At 44.4% G+C, this 23247-nt stretch overlaps 1 protein-coding gene across 1 annotated transcript in view; it reads right to left on the bottom strand.

Annotated features, from left to right (window-relative positions):
• The window catches only part of COQ8A (coenzyme Q8A), a 48599-nt gene that overhangs the window by 8993 nt on the left and 16359 nt on the right, over positions 1-23247 (bottom strand). The window contains exons 4-8 of the mRNA XM_072857065.1: positions 22495-22561; positions 13147-13221; positions 5955-6077; positions 1749-1834; positions 474-614 (exon numbers count right to left, since the gene is read on the bottom strand). Of these exons, the coding sequence (XP_072713166.1) occupies positions 474-614; positions 1749-1834; positions 5955-6077; positions 13147-13221; positions 22495-22561 (492 nt within the window). The remainder of the gene's footprint in view (positions 1-473; positions 615-1748; positions 1835-5954; positions 6078-13146; positions 13222-22494; positions 22562-23247) is intronic.

Genomic DNA, 23247 nt, shown 5'->3' with positions numbered 1-23247 from the left:
GCCTGAAGTTGCTGGCAGCTTTCATGTGAGTTGGTGAACATCCTCCTGCATCATCAGACTGTCACTGCTCAACAGTCAGTGCCTGCTTGTCACTTAAAACTTCTTTAACCTTTGGGCTGTGGCTAGAAAGGGGTATGTGGCACGTGCACATCCCAGAGAGGGGACTGACCTATGGAGCAGGTAGGACCCTCACACACAGCCCCTAGAAGTACAAGCAGTCCCTCACCATTATCCCCATGCTGCAGTGATAGACCTATGAGACATCTCCTGCTCATCTGGAGTCAGAAACTGACTCAAGCTGCAGAACCTTATCTGTCCCTCCCTTCTGCTTGCACTAGGTAAGACATTGCTGGACCCAAATTTTCACTTGCATTAAAATATTTCTTATTTGTCTAGCAGTAAGCATACTTATGCAGTTCCCCTGCACTCCTGTGGGGCACAGACAAGAGACAAGGCTGATCTGTAAAGCCCACCTGGATTTTCATGGCAACTTCTTTCCCGTTTTTCAAGCGTGCCAGGTGAACCTGACCAATTGAAGCAGCAGCAAAGGGGCGTTCTTCAAAGGATTCCAGTTTATCCCTCCAGTTGGGGCCAAGGTCATTGTTCAGAGTTTTCTGCAAATAAAAACAAAGCATCAGGGTATGGGAAGCAAAGATTTAAGATTTTTGCTATTGGAAATCACATTCCTCTAAGGTGACTCACACAGCCTATAGCAGTTCTGAGTACCTATACCCTGCTTTCTAGATGGTCCTCCCTTCCTCATCATTGCACACCATCGCAAGGAGTGGTCCAGCCAGCGGTGCTCCCCCAGCACTAAACAGATGCTGGTCAGATCTGTGTGAGGCTCTGTTGCTCTGGCCTAAAGGACAGAGATCTTGAGCACAAACACCACTGTCCTAGCAATACAAAAGTCCCCTTTTTGGTGCCACTTGTTATCTTCCAGAAAATGAGCAAGGAGTTAGATACTTTTCCTTTTTTGTCATCCTGCCAAGCTGAACAGAAGCAATCCAGGCATGCAAGAGTGACTCCCTAAGGCAATATTGACAATTAAACATCACAGCCTGCTTTAACAGCTTTTTTGCTACATTGCCAGACTGCCATATTCAAGTTCTGGCTCTGCTCAGTATCTTTCAGAAGATTAGTAGTGCCAGGAATTCCTTTTGCATCACCCTTCACATCTTAATTTACAGAGGGAAGTAGACACAAAGAGAGAACATGTACATAGGAGAAAGCAGACTTAGTTTGCTTCACTCTGGCTCTTCTTGATGGTGGGTTAGATTTAACCAAAAAAGTAAGGACAAAGTTGCTGTTAATTTTCCATCAGACTAAGGCTTGTAAGTCTGTTTCTAAAATGAAATGTAGGCACTTCTAGACACTGGTTTAACATCCATGAGAAGGACGAGAGAGAGGAAACAGAAGAGGAGGCTACATTCAACAATTTCATATTTGATCAAATACAGTAATCATATTTGTATGCAACATCCTGTTCCATCATCATAGTCTCAGGATATAAAAAACACCACATTTTTCCCTCTGTCTAGAGCTGAGCTTCAGTGTTTTGGAGAGAAAAGGCAGCACATAATTGAGATAAGGAATCAGATGTTACCCACAATTAAAAACATGCAACATTTATTAAAAGAATACTCTTAAAAATCCCCATCTGCCTCCCCTACTGGGGTATGTCACAGATTATGTTTATTCTGTTGTTGTCCCTCCTCCCCTGATAAACAGAAAGGAATATTTCTCACCATCATCTGCTTTATCGGCATGAAGTCAGCACTCTGACGTACGCGCTCAAAAATCCTCTGGAGATGGGGGTTGATGAAGGCATCATCTACCAAGGGAAAAAGCACATGGCAGTCAGTGCAGGCACTGCATTCTCCAGTTCTTCAGCACACAAAGAAACATGCACCTCCATTCAGACAAGCCAGGTTATCCTGCTCCCAAGCACACTCCAGTGAAGGTTTTGGAAATAATTCTCATTCAGAAACTCTCCATACCCAGAAGTAGCACCTGAGGCATCACACCTTTAGAAATGAACCAAACAGAAGTCCTGTGCACAAGTAGCAAAATAAAGGGAAAGAGCTACTCCTTCCTTTTCACTCTTGCAAAAAACCTGTGTATTACCCAAACATCTCCTAAGCTACCCTCCTGCTGCAGCAGGAGAAAGTTTCTGTGCACCCCCTCCCAATTACCAAGGGAAAGACAAAGTATGAATACGCTAGAAAGCACACTGAGAAACTTTTTATACTTTGGAATTAAGCATCAGTTGCCATAGTGCTCCCTGGCTTTGTCCAGCAGCACTGCCAAGAGCAGTGGGCAGCTCTGCACAGAGGCTGCACAGAGGCAGAGGCTTTTGGTGTGATGGCAGGTTGCACAAACCCAAGAGCAGAGAGTGCTCTGCACAAGCCTCTGTTATCCACCAGCCCGCCTTCTCACTGAGAGCAGTACAGCATTCAGGTCTAGGAGCGTGCACTGTGTCACGGAAACACAGCTCACAGAAGGAACCCTCTGGAGAGTCATCCCAACGCTCCCGGGTTCACAGCGTGGTTTAATCCAGTTCATTCTAAGGGGCAGTAGCTTCTCTAGAAAGCTGTGCAATGGTAAAACACCACTTACGCAAGTATTGAACTCAGAGAAATCAAGATTCAGCATCTGCTACTGTAAACAACTACCCAAATGCAAAGCAACTACAAGTGGGCAGAAGACACAGCTGAGCCAAAAGTAAGTTATTTTAAGAATCAGAAGGATTTAGCAAGCAAATATTTACACTCATAAGAAAGAGGAGGGGTAGGGGCATCTCGAAAGATTAGTCCTGTCCTTTGAGCAAAGGCTTCTACAACAGCCCAGAGAAAAGCCACCAGTTCTGGCAAACTTTTCATTTCATAAAGACTTATGGAGGAATTAGATCTATCTGCTGCTCTCCCAACACTGGAAAAAAGTCCAGGCTACCAGCCTCAATCTTGAGAGCTCAACCTGCACATGCGCTTGTGACATTTAAATAAAAATCTATCATTCCTCTGCATTTACAGATGCACGTACAACCGTAAGTCTATCCCAGGAAACAAGAAACAAACAGCTACCTTAAGAGCACTGTCCTGGGAAGAGGGGTGGAAAGGAATGGTGAAAAAAATACAGAGACATAACATTAACAGTGGTGTTTAGAAATTCCCACCAAAGCCATGAGCAGCATTTAAAAGTACTAATAAAAAAATCCTGTTGATTCCACAGTGGGGTTTTAAGAGAACCTCCCATTCTATCACTGCAAGCCAGAGATTAACAGGCTTTGCAAGAACAGTGAGTAAAACTCCCATCATGACGTTATAACCCTGCAAGAAGGCTAGACATTACACTTGCACGCGCATTCCAAACGCTGAAAGAAACTTCTGCTCTATCATCAATGGTGTACCACTGCCAAGCCTCTGAACATTATAAAAAACCATTCTCAGGGGTATGTGAAAGTATTAGCCATCGTGTTGTAACATGATAACCTGCACCTCCTAGGATGACTGTGCAGAAAGAGAATGGACCTCACTAAAAGTGACTCCTGCTCCTAGAGGCCATTTGTGTCAAGGTATCGGGGTCTGCCACAGGCATTTAGGATCAACTTATGTTATTTTGCTTTTTGCCGACATCTGAAAAACTCACAAGGTATTTTAACTTTTAGTCTGAGAGGGCGTTCTTAACTGGGGCTGCTTGACCACCACTGCTTTCTTCATTAGCACAACACCAAATAGCCAAGAAACCTGCAAGTCCAGACTGACTGTACAGAAACTCAGCAGCAATGTTAAAAAGTCAGTCACGCTGCGGAGGCAACTCTGACAAAACGAGGCTTACAACATGCTGATGAGCAAGGTTATACGTCTTTGTGGTAAACTGATGAGGCCTTACCGGCATGAAACACGAAGCAAGAGTCAAGGCAGGGCACTCAACTGGCAAACGCAGCTGCCTTTCCAACATCTTCCAGAGCACACGCACCAGAACACGGGATGATTTTGGGCCCTTGGCATGCTTTCTGTGCATGACCTGTAGGGATGTGGGTCCCCAACAAATCCACTGACTCCCAGAAGCAGACATCAGGGTTTTTAAGGACACTGCTTTGTAACTTCTGGGGGGTTTATCTCACAGGTGCTCAGCTGCACCTGGACAAGGCAACACAGAGCCCCTGTGCTCAATTAGCACACATCCCTGGTAATAGAAGTAGCCAGTTCAAACTCACAGGCCACAGAGAAGCCCATGAAGTGGCAGGAACTGTGTGAAGTCCTCCTGTCCAAACAGCCAGCCCAAGGACCAGATACTCCACACTGTTGGAAGTGTCTAACCTATTTCACCACTACTGTCCCTCAGCAAGGTTACCAGGGGCCTACGTTCTCACCAGGCATTGCAGCACTCCACGCACTCGTCACGAGAGTCAAATGAGGGCTGGGCAGCACCACTGAGGTTGTTAAAGGCCTGTATGTTCTTGACACCCAAATGAAGTCAATCGGCAAGTGTTTGACACTCCTGCCAGAGCTCAGTAACATTAGGAGACAGCAGGCAAGTGACAAAAATCCAGAGCATTTCTGCTCCTCGGAGCTGGCCTTTCACAGCTATTCCCTCTTCACTCACATCCAAGCCTAGGGCAGTTGTGACCAGGCTCTGGGCACAGATCAGGTGCAACTCAATAGTGTCTTAAGAATTTTACATTAATCCCCACCTATGGCAGACGATTAACTTCAGAGCTAGTTTCCAGCCATGGCTCACTCACCCCACATACCCAAGGCACTGGCCACAGAAAGCAAGAAGCACAAGAGCTCCTCCTGGATCTACACTGTGAACCACCAGTCACTGGCACCTGGCAGTTTCTAGAAGGTGAGAAAACAGCATATGGGTGGCAGCCTTCAACACAGCAGCTGCTGCCTCCCACCTAGCTTTGTTAATGTTGCCATCAGCCTGGCACGCACCCAAAACAAGTGATTAGCAAATGAAGAACGATGAAATGCCACAATCAGGACTCTCTGGAACAGGGAGCTGGTCTTGCTTTATTGGCTAAGCCCAAGTTATTTAATACAATACTAGATCCAGCCTCATCAGTCAACACCTACAAAAATTCAAGTAGAAGCACAAGCCAAGCAAGCCGAGTACTTCAAACACTCAGACACTGACTCAGTTTCAGTGACATCTTGAAAGCTATTTCCAGACAAGCGTAACAGCTATTTTTGGCTAGTTCTTTCCTTCCCTGTGAAGCTGGGCAGGAAGGCGAAGTGGACAGGTCCAGATAAGGTTTGAATTCAGCACACCTGCTATCTTCCAGGAGTAACTTAACAGTTCAGTGCAGACACTGATGTCACTCATGCCTTCACCTGTGATCAGTGACTTCAGAGCCCAATGGAGTAAGTACCAGTTTGAAGTCTCCTCAAGATGAAAACAAGTGTTTTAGACCTGATAATCTTATCAGCTGTACTGGCCTTTCCAGCAAAGCTTCAGTGCCAACAAAGCATGTAAGCCATAAACATGCTGTAATGGGAGAGGGCTGTGGATATAACCTTGACCACTTTTGGTGAACAAAGAACAGGATCGTGTTCTTGCCATCATCCTCCTCCTTCCTAGCAGGACACCTGTGTACAGACTATGATATAGCTCTGCTTCTCAACAACTGCTTTTAACACAGGCATTAAAATTCACAGAGAGCATTCACCTTATTTTCAACCAATTTCACTTGTGTGCCTGACACAATAGGGGCATTGGGTAAGTGGTGGTAGATAGTGCACACATCTAGTTATTTCATACTGGGATTAGACTGAACTGAATCAAACATACCTCCATCACTGCTCTCACATGAAGGCCACTTGTCTAGTCTCTCCACGTTAACTTGACACTGATTCCATACAGCTGACCATGTATCACAAGAAATCAGTTGCCCCACCTGGCAGCACTGCTAAGGAGGATAGCTGAGGACCTATGCTACCACTTACCCTGAATGCTTAACATCTGTCCCAGCTTCAGTGCTGCTCCCCGGACCTTGCACAACGTTCTCACAATTCTTTCTGCATTGGCCTCCGACAGGAACGGGCTGGAATCCATCACTGCTTTCTTTCCTGGGGAGAGAAAACGTATGGATGAAGAGCATCCTTACCTCAGTGAGCTCAATCCATTGCGTTAGTCCACATTCAACAGATGTGCCCTTCCCCAGAGAAATCAAACTAGGACTACACTCAGTGCCTTCACTGCAACCCAGGGGCGTCGACTGCACTTGGACACGTGTCTTGTGCTTTGACATTGGTGGCTCGAGGGCGAACAGCAGCAAGTCACAGCAGCACAGACATCCATGGAGGCTACACAAACTGTCCAGGATCCTGGGCAGATGTTGGTGCTTGAACTCGCTGTGCCAGCTAGCTCAGCCTAAAAACGCTATGTAAAGGTCTCCCAAGTCCCACGCCATAGGCTGCACCATAGCCATAGACTCAGAAGAGTGAGCAGTAGGGGTGAGTCACAGCAAGGAGGAATTGTCAAAAGCTTTGACAGCACACTGGGATAGACACAGAATACACTGGCACTTCCTAGCGTGGGAGCAGGGATTCACACCAGCACCAAACCTCCTTTCTCATATGCACTAATTCTTGCCCAAAACACATAGATTCATACACAAACACATATTGCTGTGCAATTGCACATCCAGAGTGTGCACTAGGCATCTGTAGAGAGCAGACACAACTTTCGCATCTCCAAGTCCACAATAACATTATTTTCTAATCAAACTGAAATTTACTGTCTCCTGATGCACAGGCAAAACAAACTCTCCCAACACCATAACCCCAAAACACCATGGCTGCATGTAGCATTTTGAAAAAGCAGCAGATTTTACAATCTGTTATGAGGTTAATCAAGCTAGTCAAATCCAGGGAGGCTGGAGATAGTCCTCACAGGAGAAGCCCAGCAGGAGCTCTCATCTGTGATACCATGCTCTTCTTAGACAATTGTGCTGGAAGATAAATTAATTCCTGTTGTCAAGATTGCCAACCTTTTTCCCTTTTACATCCTCACACGTGCATGGCATTCCTCGCCATGTTCTTACGGTCAGCTTGCTACTAAGAAAGATGCTGCCTGTAGACAGAAGAACATCTCAATGTAGTAGTCACTTGTTCTGACTGCATGTAGAGGCCATATCCTTCTGCCCTTACTCCCATCAGCAGTCATGCAAGCATCAGCTTGCACAGAACAAGGCCCAAAATATACATACTCAAACACACACATTCCCATCCCCCAGAAAGGGTAAAGCCTGATGTCTGACAGGCTTACTAAGTAATCATTGCAGCCATCTACACAGCAGTGCCACAGCCCCAAGTATGCAATGTGGTTTTTATGTGGCATAAGAAGCACTTCCCCTCCACTTTTTTTTTTTTTTGAAGGGAGAGGGAAGGAGACCCTGACTCAATTTTGTGGTCCCTTTGGGAGACGCAACCCAAAACTCCTTCTGCAGGCGATGCCCAGTAGACTGGGGACAGAAGGGGCAGGCAGGCACTCACCAACCACTTCTCTTGGGGCTGCAGCTCAGCTCCTGCTGATGGAAAGCCAAAGCAGGACGAAGGTCAGGTCTTACAGCCAGGCTGCCGGGCCCACAGCTGGTATGCTGATCTTGGAGCTACATATTTTTTTTTTTCAACACTTCAGAGGAAAGGGTACAAAGAACAGAACAGCTGAAGCCCACATATACAATAAGCAGGGCCCAAAAAGGTATGGCAGCTGCAACAGCCCAGATGATCTCAGGCAGATAGAAGTTACTGGTGTGTCATGTAGTGCCTACAGCAGCCAGAGATCCTCTCCATCTCTAGCTATCTCTCAGGAAGGTATACAGAGGGAGGTCAGACTGGCCAGGGGATGGGAAAGAACCAAGAATCAGACTGAAGTAGCTGCTGTCTAAACTCTGGTGGCTCACACAACTTGATACAACCTTCTTGAGGCGCTAAGCCTGTTACTGATCCGACAGACACCGTTCAGCCCCAGCAAGCAGCTGGCTTGCTTACAAAGCTTTCCCTAGAGAAGTGATGCCACTGAACTCTCCACTGGCAGTGCACAGAGGATGCCAAGCACTGCCTTTCCCTGTCCTTCACCCCCTCCTTTCCTTTACCTGTTTTGTGGGAGAGCAGCAAGATGGCACTGCATGTGGGACATGATCTATCTGTCCAAATCCCTGTCCCACGTAAAGAATGGACATGAAAAGGAGAGAGGAATAAAAACACCAGGAGGGAGTACATTGAACAACTATCCTGCTCTTGAGAGCAAGATGCAGAGAAGCAGGAGGGGCCCAGAAGTCACCATTTGCATCACACACAGCAATCCTCAGAGCACATTTTGCTCTGGATCCTGAATGTAAGGAGTCTGAGAGGCTGAATAGGTAGAGCTGCCTAGGGCAGAAGGATGTGGCTTTGCCCACCTGAAAAGCTGGCTCTGGAGAATGGAGTGCTTGGAGCCATCTAGCAGAGCTCTGGCTCTCAACTCTCCCATCAGGAAAATTCTGTGTCCTTAGCAATGATGAGGCAAATGAACCCTTGTATGAGCTCTGACATACAGGCACACAGGAGCTAGGGAAACTACCGAGTCAAAGCCTTACCTTCCTTCACACCACCTGCACACACAAACGTCCTCCTTTGAGTCTGCAGCAAGATAAAGGAGTTAGTTACTGATTAAAGTCACCTCCAGAAGCCAACGAACCCTGACAATTTTAAGTCTTATCAGAGAAAGAGCCAAACACAGGCACTCCCCATCCTCTTCTCCTGGTGTGTTTCTCATTAAAGTCAAGCCCAAAGGGGCACTACCTGATCACCAGGCAGCCCAACAGCACGTGATCAGCTGTTGCTTGTTTATGTACTTTGCTAAAAGTGGTCATGAACAAGAAGGTGACTTGAAAGCGAGAGTCAAAAGCAGGATTATGTAAATGGCAAGTGAAGAGAAAAAACAGAGAGAAAATAGACATAGGCTTCCAAGGCTAGGTGGAAAGGAAGTGGGGATAAAACCCAGCACAAGTTACTGAAAGTTGGCACATTTTTTTCATGAAGTTTACATTTCTCCCAAAGAATGCAGGTACCTTTTGATGCTACAAACAATTTCCTCCCTATCTTAAGATCACAGTTGTTTTTCTTTTTACCTACTTCATCAGGGAAAGAAAAAGAGGCAAACTGAAGTCACATCTAAACAAGCTGTGGCAACAAGGAGACTTCAGAAATGAAGGCTCCTGCAGCCACGGTGCCTGGAGCCTGTCAGCTCTTCCACAGCAGAGGCAGATGCCCTCAGGAGTGCCTGACCCACGTCTTCCTTTCCAAATCCAGAATCGGCATGAACCCTTCCCAATCTGTGTGCATCTCACACCCGTATCACTGCTTTTCCACCTCCTTTGCTACTGTCAAATGGAGAACTAGCCACTGGAATTGGCATGTATTTGTTTTTAGGACCATCCGCCACACAAACTTTGGGGCAAGGGAAGAGTCGAGAACATAGCCTAAGCACTTCAGACTGAAAACTCAAGGAGATTGCGTTAATTCTTTTTCATAAGAAAACAACTCTACGTTCAAACCTAGGCCAGCTTCCAGCCCTTCACGGCTTTGCCCAGCCTGGCATTTGCACAGTGCCTAGTAGAACGGCCCAGTACAGGTCATTAATAAGTTACAAAGTTGACCTTGAACCCAGAGTCTCTTTACTAGTAATGGCAGCTATTTATCTGGGCACTCTTTCATTTTTATTCCTGGAAGTTTATTCTACCCTCCCATTCCCACCCCATGTCAGCCTTGCACCTTAGATACACACTCTAAATACTGAGACTGCCATCAAGGTCACCAGTGACCAAGGAGGTTATTTTTAATTAGCTACATCAGCCTACCAAGAAAATTCCCACTGGAAATCAAGTACAGCCATCCTCTTTTTAAAAAGAAATAAGATGAACCAAACCACTTAAAGAACTTAAAGAGGGCAGCATTAGGCCCTCAAGCCCTTAAAAAACAAACAAACTGCACCTACTCACAGGAATTTGGCAGCAGAAAGAATTTATGTCCAGAACATCAGGCTTGGATGGAGAAGGGAGAAATTCACAAACTCTTGCACCAGACTTTTTTGTTCTAGGATAAATCCCTTAAGAAGTTACTTGTTTATGGAAACAGAGAATCTGAAGCAGAGAGGAAAGAAGGGCCCTGTGGCTACTAAACAAGGATGGGGAAATTGAGCAGGAAGAGACAGATCAGCACTAGTGCAGTTGCTACAGAATATGCAAGAGAGTAGGCATTTGTGGTCCCTCCATTTGATAACAGCAATGGAAAGAAGTACAGGCCACGCTACTAGGATCACTTGTAGCTTAGGAGTTTCTGGCTTGCAATTTTGTGACTGAAGGATGAATGTTTCTAGATCCATTTTAAAGGTGTGAAGAAACTTTCATTTGTACTGACTGGACAAGAGGAGGGTAACCAAGAGAAGGCTCTTTCCCGTCACCCCCGGATGCCAGTGAGAGTGCGAAATTCTTCAGCATGCCTTTGGGCATATACACATCCCACTTGTTTAAGTTTGAAGTGCCAAGATGTTACTATTAATATTGCAGCAGTGGGGAGAGAAAGAGACGTCCCCTACCATCTTCCAAAGAACAGGACAATATGTCTTCTCAGAGACAAGGCTTAGCCCGAGCTTATGGTGCTGGCAGCCAGAAGACTTGGATGCAAATGCCTCAAGCTGAAATCATGAAAAGGGTGCAGAAGTATTTTTAAAGAAATGTAGAGGTACCTATGTCAAGAGATTTCCCCTAAGAACAGCTAAGGCTGATACTGCCAGAAGAACAGTAGGAAAATGGGATCTTGGACTCAGAACTGTGCACATATCCTCTGCCATGCATTTCTGCCAGAGCAGAGCCCATGGAGGGAGTTCTCATCCATGGAGCCTTACCCACCACTGTAAAATTCTGTGGAAAACACATCCAAGGACACTAGCTAGAGACTGTAGCTGAGTCACTGGAGACTTTCCTGTGTCCTTGGCCTGAGAAGCTCCAAGAGAGTATGAGGGATGAAATAGTCTTTTACATCTGCCTCACCTCAATGCTTTCTGCTCTTGGCCCATTCTCAGTCCCACTACCCTTATCCTTTACAGTGTAACCGCTGCTCCAAGCTCTTATCTAAGCAGACATGACAGCAAGAGGGGAAACAAGAACAAAAGCAAGACAGCTAAAAATAAAAGCCAGGTCATTTTCTAACTCCCTTGCCTAGCATCGAAGTCGGCATTTCTCATTGCCTTCTTCTTTAATCAAGGTTTGTTCAAGAAAATTACTCTTCCCAAAGCGTGACTCAGACCGTAGAGCAGGTTTCTGGCACCAAGTTATAGTTACATGGGAAATGGTTTCCATAGGTAGCAAGAAGAAAAAAGTCTAAAGGTGCAATTGCTTTATTGCAAGGAAAAAGTTATCTGTTGCCCTCTAAGGGAAAAAAAAAAAAAAAAAAATCCTCTCTCATGCTATAAAGAAGAGAAACAAAGCTCATGTTATTCCCTCAAATTTCACAGGTCTGCAAGCTCATGTTTTCACTTTAGGGTGTGCCCAATTAGAAAATAATCTGGCAAGCAGAGAAATACCAACAGTTGTGCAATTCCTCCTCTGTTAAAAGCAAAGCAAATCATCAGCTTCCAACAGGTATGAACAACTTGTCAAACACCACAAGCGCTGAAAGCAAAAGCCTTCAAGGACTTTCTACAGGATGGGCCATGTTTGCCTGAATACATGCTTTTAAATCAAAGCAAAGAAACCCACCCAGCCTCAAACACCTCAGGTCATGGAGAGTAACAACAACTCTTTGCCAAGGATCCTTTTTCTCTGCTGGGCTGCTCTGCATTGCCTAGTTGTACAGGGAATACAAAGATGCAAGTATTAACAAGTGTCCTGGGTGGCACACAACCCCTGCCTTACCCCTGTGTCCCCCCACCAACAGGAATGTGTTTCATCTGCTGGGGTGTTGGGTTTGGTTTGGGGTTTTTTGGTTGGTTGGGGTTTTTTTTAGGGTTCTCCCCCCTCCAAATTTCTTCAGCTTTCAGCCACTCCCGTACCTCCTGGAATAGGTTCACACTATCTCAGTCTCCACCCTTCCCCCACCCCCAAAGATGACCAGGGGGAAGACACAAACTGGCCTTGTAGTAGAATACTACTGGCCACAGAGTAAAATTACAAGGACCCAGCAGTTGTCATTATCTCAAAGCAATGCTTCTGAACCAGGAACGATTTGACTTCATTTTTACTTCTAGCTGCAAGTGCTTAACCCTTTCATCAGTTCCCTCCAGTCACTGGAAATAATCTAAACAAACATGCTAGCCAAACCAGAGAGACCAGCTGAAGACCAAACAGCCTGCAATAACTGTAACAAAGAACTTCACATTTTGCAGTATCCCACCAAAGCTTTTCCTGGATAAGAAACAATGAATGGAGCCATAAGCTTGAGAGTAATCTCATGTTTTCTAGGAAAGAATGCCATGTGGTTTCTATGCCCTGAACCATTCACCCATGCACAACCATTCGGTACCACCATATTTTACCAACACATAAGCTTAGAAGAAAGCCACCATGACATGGCCAGGTACAACTTAGGAACATTTTACCTCCAACTTCAAACAAGCTGGGAAGAAAACAGTATCAGGTCAATTTGCACAGCACAGCCTTTTGACCTGTTATGAGAATCCTTTAGAAGGTGGCAAAATACAGATACTGGAAGTAGATAATTGCTATTTAACATGTACATAAAGTGTTTTGTCTCTCAAAAGAGAGCAGCCATCCTCCAAGTTCCTCCTAGGCAGAACATCCTTAAATTTCAAACAGACTGCAACCACTAACAAAGCTTTCAGACATATGGGCTCATCTACAATTTCTGTTCCAACAGAACTACATGTTTTCACCGAACAGCTTAAAAAAAAATTGTTCTCGCTCATTCTCTCACATATACCTCTGACCTCTGTCTATGTAGTGAGGCTGTAGTATACTTAGATGGGAGAAGAGTCTGGAGGTGGAGAAGGATTAAAAATAGAAGAACTACCCACATCCCCCTGTTATTCTGACTGCCTCACTGTCCCAGCTTTCAAAAGAATAAAATCTTGCAAATGCAGGTAAACTGTGTCGGGGGGAGAGAAAAAAAGAATGGGTATGTAGGAAGGGCTTACCATTGCGTTCCTCAGGTCTAAGGCTCTTCTTTGCAACTTCTGCCAATGCCCCAATGCCAAGACCAACAGCTAGTCCTTTAAAATAAGGAGAAAAAGACCAAGGTCAGAATGAAAAAACCTTCTGAGCCACATACAGAGGCATTTTTTCCAATTAACCTTAAGCCACATGGTCAAATGCACAGCGGCAAAACAGCTTGATTAGAACATCCTGGCTTTTACAATGGAGTCATCTTCAAGTTTGACACGGAACAGTTTTCTCCTGTACTTCTGCAGCCCAGCATGCCAGCCAGGTATCATAGGCTAGGCCAGTCTGGGATGTCCGGCTTTTATAAAGCATGTCAACAAGTGCTACTCAGAGCTCTGTGCTCTGGCTGAGGTCCTGCTGTAGACTCAAATCATAGAGTTTAGAAGAAGGGAAGAAAAAAAAAAAAATCTCAAACAGTTCTCCAAGTACAATTCTCAGGAAAGGAGAGAATCCCCCTCGCCCCCCACCGTGCCACCACAGTAGGGGGAAGCAAAACTGTATGTAGATGAAGCCACTGCCAGTAGAGTTTAAGGCTCTGTGACCCTACTGTCTAAGCATTCGGGTTTATTTGTGCTCATTAGCTGTCTTTGACTTCCATGTGCTCATTGACTATGATGAACAGAAGCATGTTTTTCCTGAGGCCCACCTTATGCAGTGTTGTATCCTGCAATTCCAAGGAGCTGTGCTGGGGAGTAACCCCGCACAGCAACAGTGAGACCATGAGACCAAACACCAGCACTCCACATGCACTATCACCCTTGCAAGCATTGAATTCTAGGGCGTTGTCTCACAGCCACAGATTAAGCTATGACTACAAAGGAAGCATTATCTGCCTCCGCTAACCTGAGCGAAGACACCAAAGATTAAATGAGACACAGATCTAATAATGCAGTAATCCATACTACCCAAGGTCTCACTGCCTTACCAATTTCGAAATATTTACTTTTCTGGATAACAAATGACATGGGCAACCAGAACAGCTGGTGCTCCTTCACATCTCCTCAGCAATGGTGCATCCCGCCATGCCTTACTCCCCCACTGCTAGCAGTACTGGGTGTGCATGCCTTCCAAGCACCCCAAGCCAGCCCCCCTTGAGGCACTACGGGAACAACCGGGGACACCGAGTACAATGAAGGAAGCACAGCTGACCAGCACATGGCATTTTGTGCATGCATGCAGGAGGAAATACATGCCCACGTTTTGTAGTCTCAAGTGAGGAAGCCTGGGCACAAACAAGCTGAACCTCATCTTGCATAGTGAGTTTTTACTCTCTCCCATCAGGGAATTACGACCCCACCTCTACCAATAAAATTTCAAACTTGCACAGTATGTCTGCTTCAGAAACAGCTCCATCTTGCAATCTTGCAGGCTACACGCACTGGGTAAAAGAATCCAGCATACTGTGAAGCACGGGGCACAGGAGGCATCGGTGCCATTACAAGGCCTTCGCAAGGACTGCTTCCAGGGCCACTCCCGTGCCATTTAACTGCCAGGCAACCTTTCATTCTCCATTGCACATGAATGTTTAAGAGCATATGGCATAATACAGAAATCTAAATTCAGAACAAATATAACTTTCACAGGATGCCATGATTTTAACATTATAATACTTAGATTTAAGAACCCTGGAATAATTTTGGGGGTATTTTTTTGTAAGTTTTCCATATTTGCTGCAAGTTTTCCTATGGAGGTTTGGCACTGAAATGCCAAATTTAAGCCTAAGGAAGTCTGCTGTTACTAGCTAGCTTGTGCAGAACCTTCAATAGTTCCAAGCCACACATGACCACTGAGCAAGTCTTTTGCACCAGAAATCCAGAGATTTTATTAGCTGAACAAAATGAGAAAAATATCCTTAGACTCCACAGGAAAGAAGCAAAGAGACTTTTCAAACAGAGCATAAACAATAATTATTAAAATGCTGATACACAGTCATCTCCAAACAGATCCCACAGGCGAGACAGTAACTTGGAGGAGAAAGTACTGACAGTCAGAGAGGAAGCCAATGAAGATAGATCTCATCAACAAAATGTAATTTTTCTAGACTGAATACCACTCATAGAGCACTTCTGTTGGCCTTGATCCCACTTTCACCACCTCCAAAGCAATGCTCCCCATCAGAAATTAGCTTGGTCATTATCAAAGCTAGTTGAACTGGGCTGGCAGTAATTTGTTCCAAATTAAATATGTTGCATCTCCTTCTAAAGGCTCTATGCTCACTACTGAGACTTATTCCTATACTTAAAATAAATCGTATCTGAAGTTTCTAATCTCTCTTCATCATTAAGACACAACCCACTTTAAAGGCAAACGAAAGACTAGGAACCAGATTCTACCCTGCCTTCCAGAATAAAGCTGGAGAAGTTCTAGCACACTCCAAAGCAGCTTGTGTTTACATCAGTGTAGGCAAGATCAGACTCCTAACGAGCGGGTGTCACACCTCCCCTCTCATGGCTGTACACAGCTGAGCATCTGAACTAAACCATATTGTAGACTACACTAGAAAAAGAGCTTCTGTCACAAAAGCTCCTCTTAGATTCGCTCACTGCTCCACTCTGTCCAATTTGCTAGATAATTAACTCTAATCATCAGTCAACAACAGTTTCAAATAAACTAAAGCCAGCCATAAACAAGTTCACTGTTAAAAGCTGCTAAGGTTTAAAGGTCTGAAGTTTAAACAAAGGCTTCAAGCATCTTCACACTATACTCACAGTGCGCAGCAGGATATTTAGCTCAGGGTATTACGTGAAAATGTAATGCAGCATTCCTACTTCAAACGTTCAGTAACTACCTGGAAACATCTTGGGGCATATGCAGCCCTGCTCTAAATGTGGTAGCAGAAGGGTAGATAATACTCTTGGGACTGTGCAGGATCATCTGCATCTTGGGTGTCTGCTGCTTCTTAGCAAACAAGCCTGCAAAAATGAAGTCAGCTGGATATGTAATCTTCTATCACCAAGAAACAGGTGACAATTCAAAGTTTTACTTCTCATCAGAGCAATGCTAAAACTTGGCCCTTTCCCTGAATGTCCAGGGCTTAGAAAAAGCTGCCACTTTTCAGAAGTCTCAGCTGCTCACGTTATTCCTTTGTTCTTACCAAGTTACTATCAGAAGAACTATGAAATCAGGGAATTAAATAATGGGCTAAATTCCTCATGGCTCTAACACCAGTGCTAAGGATCACCTTGACCCTGAACTTCAGGAACATATTACCTTCTCCTTCACCAACCTGAATTTCATTCACTATGGCATCTGGAGCACACACAGCTCACACAAACACCAGTGTGGAAAACTTCACTTTTCCTCATCTTACAAACCAGACTAACACTCCAGGGTTCAGAAAGCAAGTACTAGACAGGAGGGTTGAGAGCCACACCACTCATTTCCTGAAATGCCACTATTTTGTTTTCCCGGCCTCTCCTGCATATCCACCCATCTGAAAGGCTTGGTCCACATGTTACTTGAACACAAATAAAGCTGTGTACTGGGTTGGGCTGAGATAGGAGTTAATTTTCTTCTTAACAGCCTGTATCATGCTGTGTGTTGGATTTGTGACTGCAAGTGTTGATAACGCACCAATGTTTTAGCTGTTGCTGGGCAGTGTTTGCACAGCATCAAGGCTTTTTCTTCTTCCCACTCTGCCCCCGCAATGAGTAGGCTGGGGGTGGGCAAGAGGCTGGGAGGGGACACAGTCAGGACAGCTGATCCAAATCAATGAAAGGGATATCCCTACCATATAATGTCATGCTCAGCAGTAACAGCTTGGAGAAAGGAGGATAAAAGGGGGGATGTTTGGGGTTATGGTGTTTGCCTTCCCAAGTAACTGTTACAGATGCTGAGGCCCTGCTTCCCAGGAAGTGGCTGGATATCTGCCTGCTGATAGGGAGTAGTGAATGAATTCCTCTTGCTGCTTTGTTTGCATACGGAGCTTTGCTTCGCCTATTAAACTGTCTTTATCTCAACTCCCAAGTGTTCTCGCTTTTGCTCTTCCTATTCCGTCCTGCTGTGGGAGAAAACGAGTGAGTGGCTGCACGGGGCTAAGCTGCCAGCCAAGGTCAACCCACCATACGCTGCCAGCTGTTCACCTGTCACCAGGAACAAGTCATCCCTCCAAAGAACCTGCACGGCTGTAGAAAAGCCCTCTCCTCCTCTGGGCCACTAGTCTCCTGACCTTGCATAAATCACTCCTGACGTCCTTCATTTTCCTTGTCTGCAACATGAGTATTTCCTCCGAGATTAATCATTTTGGGACAATATTCAGCATCACTGAACAGCCACAGTTTAGCACCTTGGAAAATAACATCCCCAAGCACCTCTAGAAAGTCATGCTCCTGCATTTTGCACTTTATACAGACAGATTATTTCAGGCCTGGAAAATGCCACTTAGTTATATACCAGCAGAGTGCCTCTTCAGACATTTTCCAGGCATCTCCAGCACCCATTACACTTCAACCCAAGCCCATCAAGAGATGATGTGGAATCAGTTTTGTTCAGGAAGAATCCTCTTGCTCAGCAACTGACACAACAAAACAAACAGGAGACTGAATGGGCTGTTATCACTCTGCTCAGCCTGCCAAATGCAGGGGTGGGCGAGACTCTCCCCTGGAGCAGCCTGTGCCCTGGTTTCAGTCACGTCAAACACTCCAAGCACCACACAGAACACATTGCAAGCTGCAGACAGTTGTGCATCAATTTCCACTAGCTTTCTGAGCATTAAATGTTCACCAGAAGAAAGCCACACTCACTTGTCACTTACGCGACAATCCGAATCCTGTAGTTGTCATGCCTGTATATACTTTAATAATATACCTCAAGAGGCTAGCTTTTTTTTTTTTTGCAAAATTGCTACAATCACATTAGATCTCGACTTCACTGCAAGCTTCCTGAATTTTCTTTATTGCAAAAGGATCTTATTATATCATTAAAATAATAAACTTACAAACCAGGAATATGATTAACAGAGACAGAAACTGCTTGGAAAAGTCAAATGATGCAAGGAAGGGAGAATGGAAATAAAGAAAAGATCAAGAACTGTGTGGGTGGAACTGATGACCCATCAGGCTACAAAACAAGAACGGAACAAAAAAATGCAGAAAAATCTGTTTTACCAATTCCAGTCCTGGGAATAAAAAGTAAAATAACATAAACAAATAAAAATCAAGGATTATATTTAGTACTATAAATACAGCTACCAGCAGTCACTTCAGCTGCTGCAAGAAGCATACAAAAATAAAGGACAAAGAAGTTCAGTAGAGGGTCTTGTGCTGATTACAGAGAAACATTAGCTCAGTATTACATGCAAGCATTGGAGAAAACGTTCTTTGCTCCCAGAAGAGGCAAGAAGCCAGGCAAACTCTGCAGTCCAAGTATTTCTGCCTCCTGTTACTAATTTGTCCATCACCCACCACAGTGTCCTGACACCACAGCTGAGAGATCAACATTCCCTATAACATCGGGGGAACAACAAAAAACATGCAAAGACAGGAGGAGGAATGATTCAAGTGTGAACGGGATCATGCCAATATAGCATGGGAATTCAGCTATCTGAACCCCAGGAATAGTTACATGAACTGTGCTTTTGACCTACTCAACATCTTTCCATCTTCTCCAAGTCTAAAATGATGTTGTTCTAATATGAAAATAAAGAAAAAAGTGGTTTTTATCCCACTAAGAAAAGTCAGAGTCAAATGCTAGTTTGACTGGTGTGGAGGTGGTAGGGGAAGAATCCACCTCAACCATTGTATTTCCCACAATGATTTCCTGGGGTCTTCAAATGAACATGGCACCCCAAAGCACACAAGAAACAAATTGTGCACAAAAAGCTTACTTGCTCTAAGCTACACTCCCTCACAGATAGGGAGCAGCCTCCTGCCCTTAATTATTTTCAAGGCAATGCAAAGAGACAGCTAGTAGAGCAGGAAATAATCGCACCCCCAACCCTGCTATCCCCTATTTAATTCTGATCATTTGAATGTCCTGGGAAGCAAGGACAGAGCTGGGTCACTACTATTCCGCAGGCTAATAGTGACGTCCCCTGCAGAAGGGCTCCTTCTAGCTGTTAACCATCATCCCTCAGCAGCAGCAGGTGCTCCCAAAACCCAATAATGTAATTGGAGACTCTCATTAAATCATCCTACACCTTGTTTCTAACTTCCGTTGAGAAGGCAAGACAAGAGAAAATGCATGAGAGAGAACACACAGTGTGCAGGCATAGGGAACTTCCAACTCACCTACCACCGAGCTTTGAAACACTTAGTTTACTTCAAGCTTATCTTGCCTTCTCTAAAAAAAAAATACATTAAGTTGAGTTGGATCTTAGGAAAGCAAAAATCAATTCTCATCTCAGTTGGAAACTGCCTCCTATGCCCTCATGAGACTCCCTTAATCAGCCTCGCTCTTCAGCTTACAGATATTTAAAAATTGTACACATTACCTCTTGCATCACTCCTGAGACTAATACCTAGAAAGGACAGACAGCGAAGACAATAAGTAGTTAGGAGCGGCACACAATCTTGCCCTGCTCACAATCTAACAGGAAAACAGTCAACCATAAGCCAGAGCTCACCAACAACTTCAGAGGAATCAAAAACAGGTACAAGTGAATGGTACACCACAGCTCTTGCCACCAGCTAAGGCATCCTGGTTTGAGCATTTAAAATGCTTCATAAGATGCAATTTGAAAAGAACATTTCTCATCAGATAACAGCTCGTCAGGAAAAGCCACACTAGAATTAGCTGATGGGGTTTCACAATTGCACTGGCGCTCTCAAGGCCATGTGCAGGTCGGAAAAAACGCTCTAAACTTGGAGCAAACAGCAAGCAGGAGCTGCTCCTTGCTATAAACGGAGTCCCTCTTTCTATGCAGTTCTAGAGGCTATTTAAAAGCTCCTATCAGTCTGGGTCAAGATCTGACCATTAAGAAGTGTTCCTTACAGGCAGTCCTTGCCATGTGGGGCTGCCCACACTACTCACCACACCCTCAGAAACCTTCTTCAAGCATTATCCAACCTACTAAAATATTACCAAGGGCTTTCTTAAACTGGAAAAAACCTACCTATAGGCCACATCTGTTGTTTGTTAGCCAGTGTACTGACAGTACTATTTCTCCGTGCTGTTGCAAGGAAAAATTCAGAGGGAAAGATAAGCAATGAATGCTAACAAGAGATTGCAGAGACAGAGAATGTGAACACCATTTTTGCAACACAATGTCCCCCCAAAAGCAGTCTGAAAGCAAGAGCTCTGTCTTGCCAGCAATTTCAATCACATAAAACAGACAACTGGAGGAGAAGGGCAAGACCAAAAAATAGATGACACACGCAGATATGACTGGGGATGCTGCTTATAAACAATCTCTTTCTTTCTTATTCCCCCTTCGTGGTTTTGGTTTGGTGGGGTTTTTTGTTTTGTTTTTTTCTTTTAACCTGAGGTTAGGAGAAGACAGGTAGTTAGTTATATTTCCCCTTGAAGCATGAGTCAGCCTTTCCTCATGCAACAGCCTTGGGTGCCAAGAGTTGAGGCATACAGCAACAGCACTGGAACTCAAAGTTCACAGAAAATTTGGTCATCTGCCACTTCACATCCACCAGCTGTCAGCAAGCAGCCACAGATAATTTCGGAAGATGACAGCTAAAAGTGCTGTGACACTTTCCATAAAAATCAAGGCTAGATTAGAATGGAGACCTGTATGCTACTAGAGCTTAAAAAGAAAGAAGTCAAGTGAGTTTTAAAGTGATGCCTTGTTACTCCAAAAAGCAGATCATTAATCCTGCTTCTCTTTAAGGAATACTAAGCATGTTGAGAAGCCAGAGCACCAGCAATGAACTGCAGGGTTAAAGAGATCTGACCAGCATTAAAACCTTACCACAAAACTCACTTGCTGTTTATTCCTACACTGCATAGAATCAGTCCCTGCCCCCAACTCCTTCTAGTGTGCACATTACTCTGACAAAGAGACACACAGGAAGAATAATTCTTGGGGGTTTTTTATATAACAGTTGATCTAAATTACATTCAACAGGCTATTTTTCTTTCTTCTGGGATCCATAACACAAGGATGTCTGCTTTGCACATGTGCTTCTCTAATCAAATTTTGTGGAAGAGAATCACAAGAGCCACAAGGGCCTAACATGCTACTTGGGAGAGACTGTTCACAACCTAGATAGGCTACTATCATCTCAAAACACTACAGTCACAAAAAAAACCCCCACCACAACAGAGAGACTACTCATCTAATGATCAGCTAAGTAAGACTAGCTGTGATCATCTCTTCCACCTGCAATACTGTGATATTTCCCTTTTTCTCAGGAACATGTTAAGTCCTTTGATGGCTTTGGAAATACAACATTAGCTAAGCACCACCTGTTAATATTACTGAAGATATTTAGCTGCTTTTTAGCATAGTAAGTCCCATTCTGCAAATAAAATTCACATAGGTTTCAGCTAGCTTGATCTTACAAGCTCAGATTTTACATCCTTCCTGGGAGAAAATGGTTTATAAGCAATGGCTAAGTAAATCAAACCTTGACTATTATCATCTCCCCACCCCCAAAGATCAATACCAAAAGGATATGTTTTATATTTAACCACTGTTCAGAGAAGTAGCAAGGATAAGTTTGGGAAAAATTATTTAAAATAACAGCTGCGCCAGCTGTCTATACTTGACAGTAACAGCATACTGTAAGTACTAGAAGGAGAGCTTCCTCAATAAAGTGAAGTCACATATGCAGGACCAGGGTATTTGTACAGACTGGAGAACAACCTGCACCTTACTCTCTCCCTCTCATTAAAACAGCACAGCCCAGTATGTGTTACCATGAAGATGTGCAGTTCTACTATGCACTCCCAAATCATCTGCCCTACACTCTTAAGAGTGTATTTTTTTTTTTCCATTTCAGAACAGGTATACAAAACCTAAGCTCCAGGAATATATCAGCCTACCATCTTAAGACAAATGAAAACCCACGCCAACTCTGTAGTTCTTGTTTTCAGGTAGCTTGCTGAATGCATCTGAAAGGTCTGTTTAAGTGCGGAGCCTTCTTTTTTGCCATACTATCACAGTAGCAGTTAGATATGACAAAAAAGAGTGACAGAAGACAGGATTCAAAGTATAACTTCATTCTGACTACAGGCCAAGATCCATAATTGTACTGCAAAAGGACAAATCAAGCTTTGAGCTAACTAGCTGTTTGTGGGAAAGCACTTCCCTATTAGCAAGCTTAACTAGAAAATAGAACCAACTAATGCTTCAGTAGGAGCACTGTCATAGCCAGCCATTAATCAGTACGTGCAAGCGTAGTGACTTTGCAAATGTGGGTGTGCAAACTGACCTCCAAAGTTGGCGAGCCGTCCAATCCTTGTGACAGGAACCTTCCTCTCCCGGGCCCGCTCACTGAGCTGCAGCAGAAAGAGGGGGAAAGGAACACAAGACAAAAAGAAATCCACAAATGAACTGGGCATATGGTCAGAAACCTGCAAATTCAGAGTACAACTCTGAAAGCACTTGAACAACTCTGTGCTACAGAAAGCTCTTCTTGAGCACCGAGCTTTGCATGTGCTGAGAGATTTTCAAGTGAACACACTGCAGAACAGACACACCATGAACCGAAACATACACTAAGCAGAGGAGTGGACAAGAGGGTAGGAAAGATAGAAAAGCTGACAACTGTGTTTAGAAACCCCATTTTTACTTTCGCCTCAGCAGCCCTTATATTTTGAACTTGGAGAAGGAGCACAATGCAACCCGAACTCCCTTCCACACATGGAATTAAAACTCATGGAAGGTTATCAGGTTCACAGTACTGTAGATAATTCCCCCACGCACAACAGCTAGAGCAGCAGAAGCATACAGTTTCATCAAACCAATATCCTGAGTGAGTGAACCCACAGTAGCATCTGATACTGGGTTTGGGGAAGGAGGCAGAAGGTCAGAGCAGATGGCAAGTATCTCTACTGTGAATTCTGCTGTGGGCTTTCCGCGCCGGCTCACACAAGGCCATGAAGCACTAAAGCAACAATTGTGAGCTATGCTACCCTCCAATCTACTAATGCTCAGGGCAACATTCCCTCCACCTCTAGAAGGA

Source organism: Ciconia boyciana, chromosome 3, assembly GCF_034638445.1.
Source record: "Ciconia boyciana chromosome 3, ASM3463844v1, whole genome shotgun sequence".
Lineage (NCBI taxonomy): Eukaryota > Metazoa > Chordata > Aves > Ciconiiformes > Ciconiidae > Ciconia > Ciconia boyciana.
Note: the sequence above shows the minus strand (reverse complement) of the source record. Positions and strands in the feature narration are given on the sequence as shown.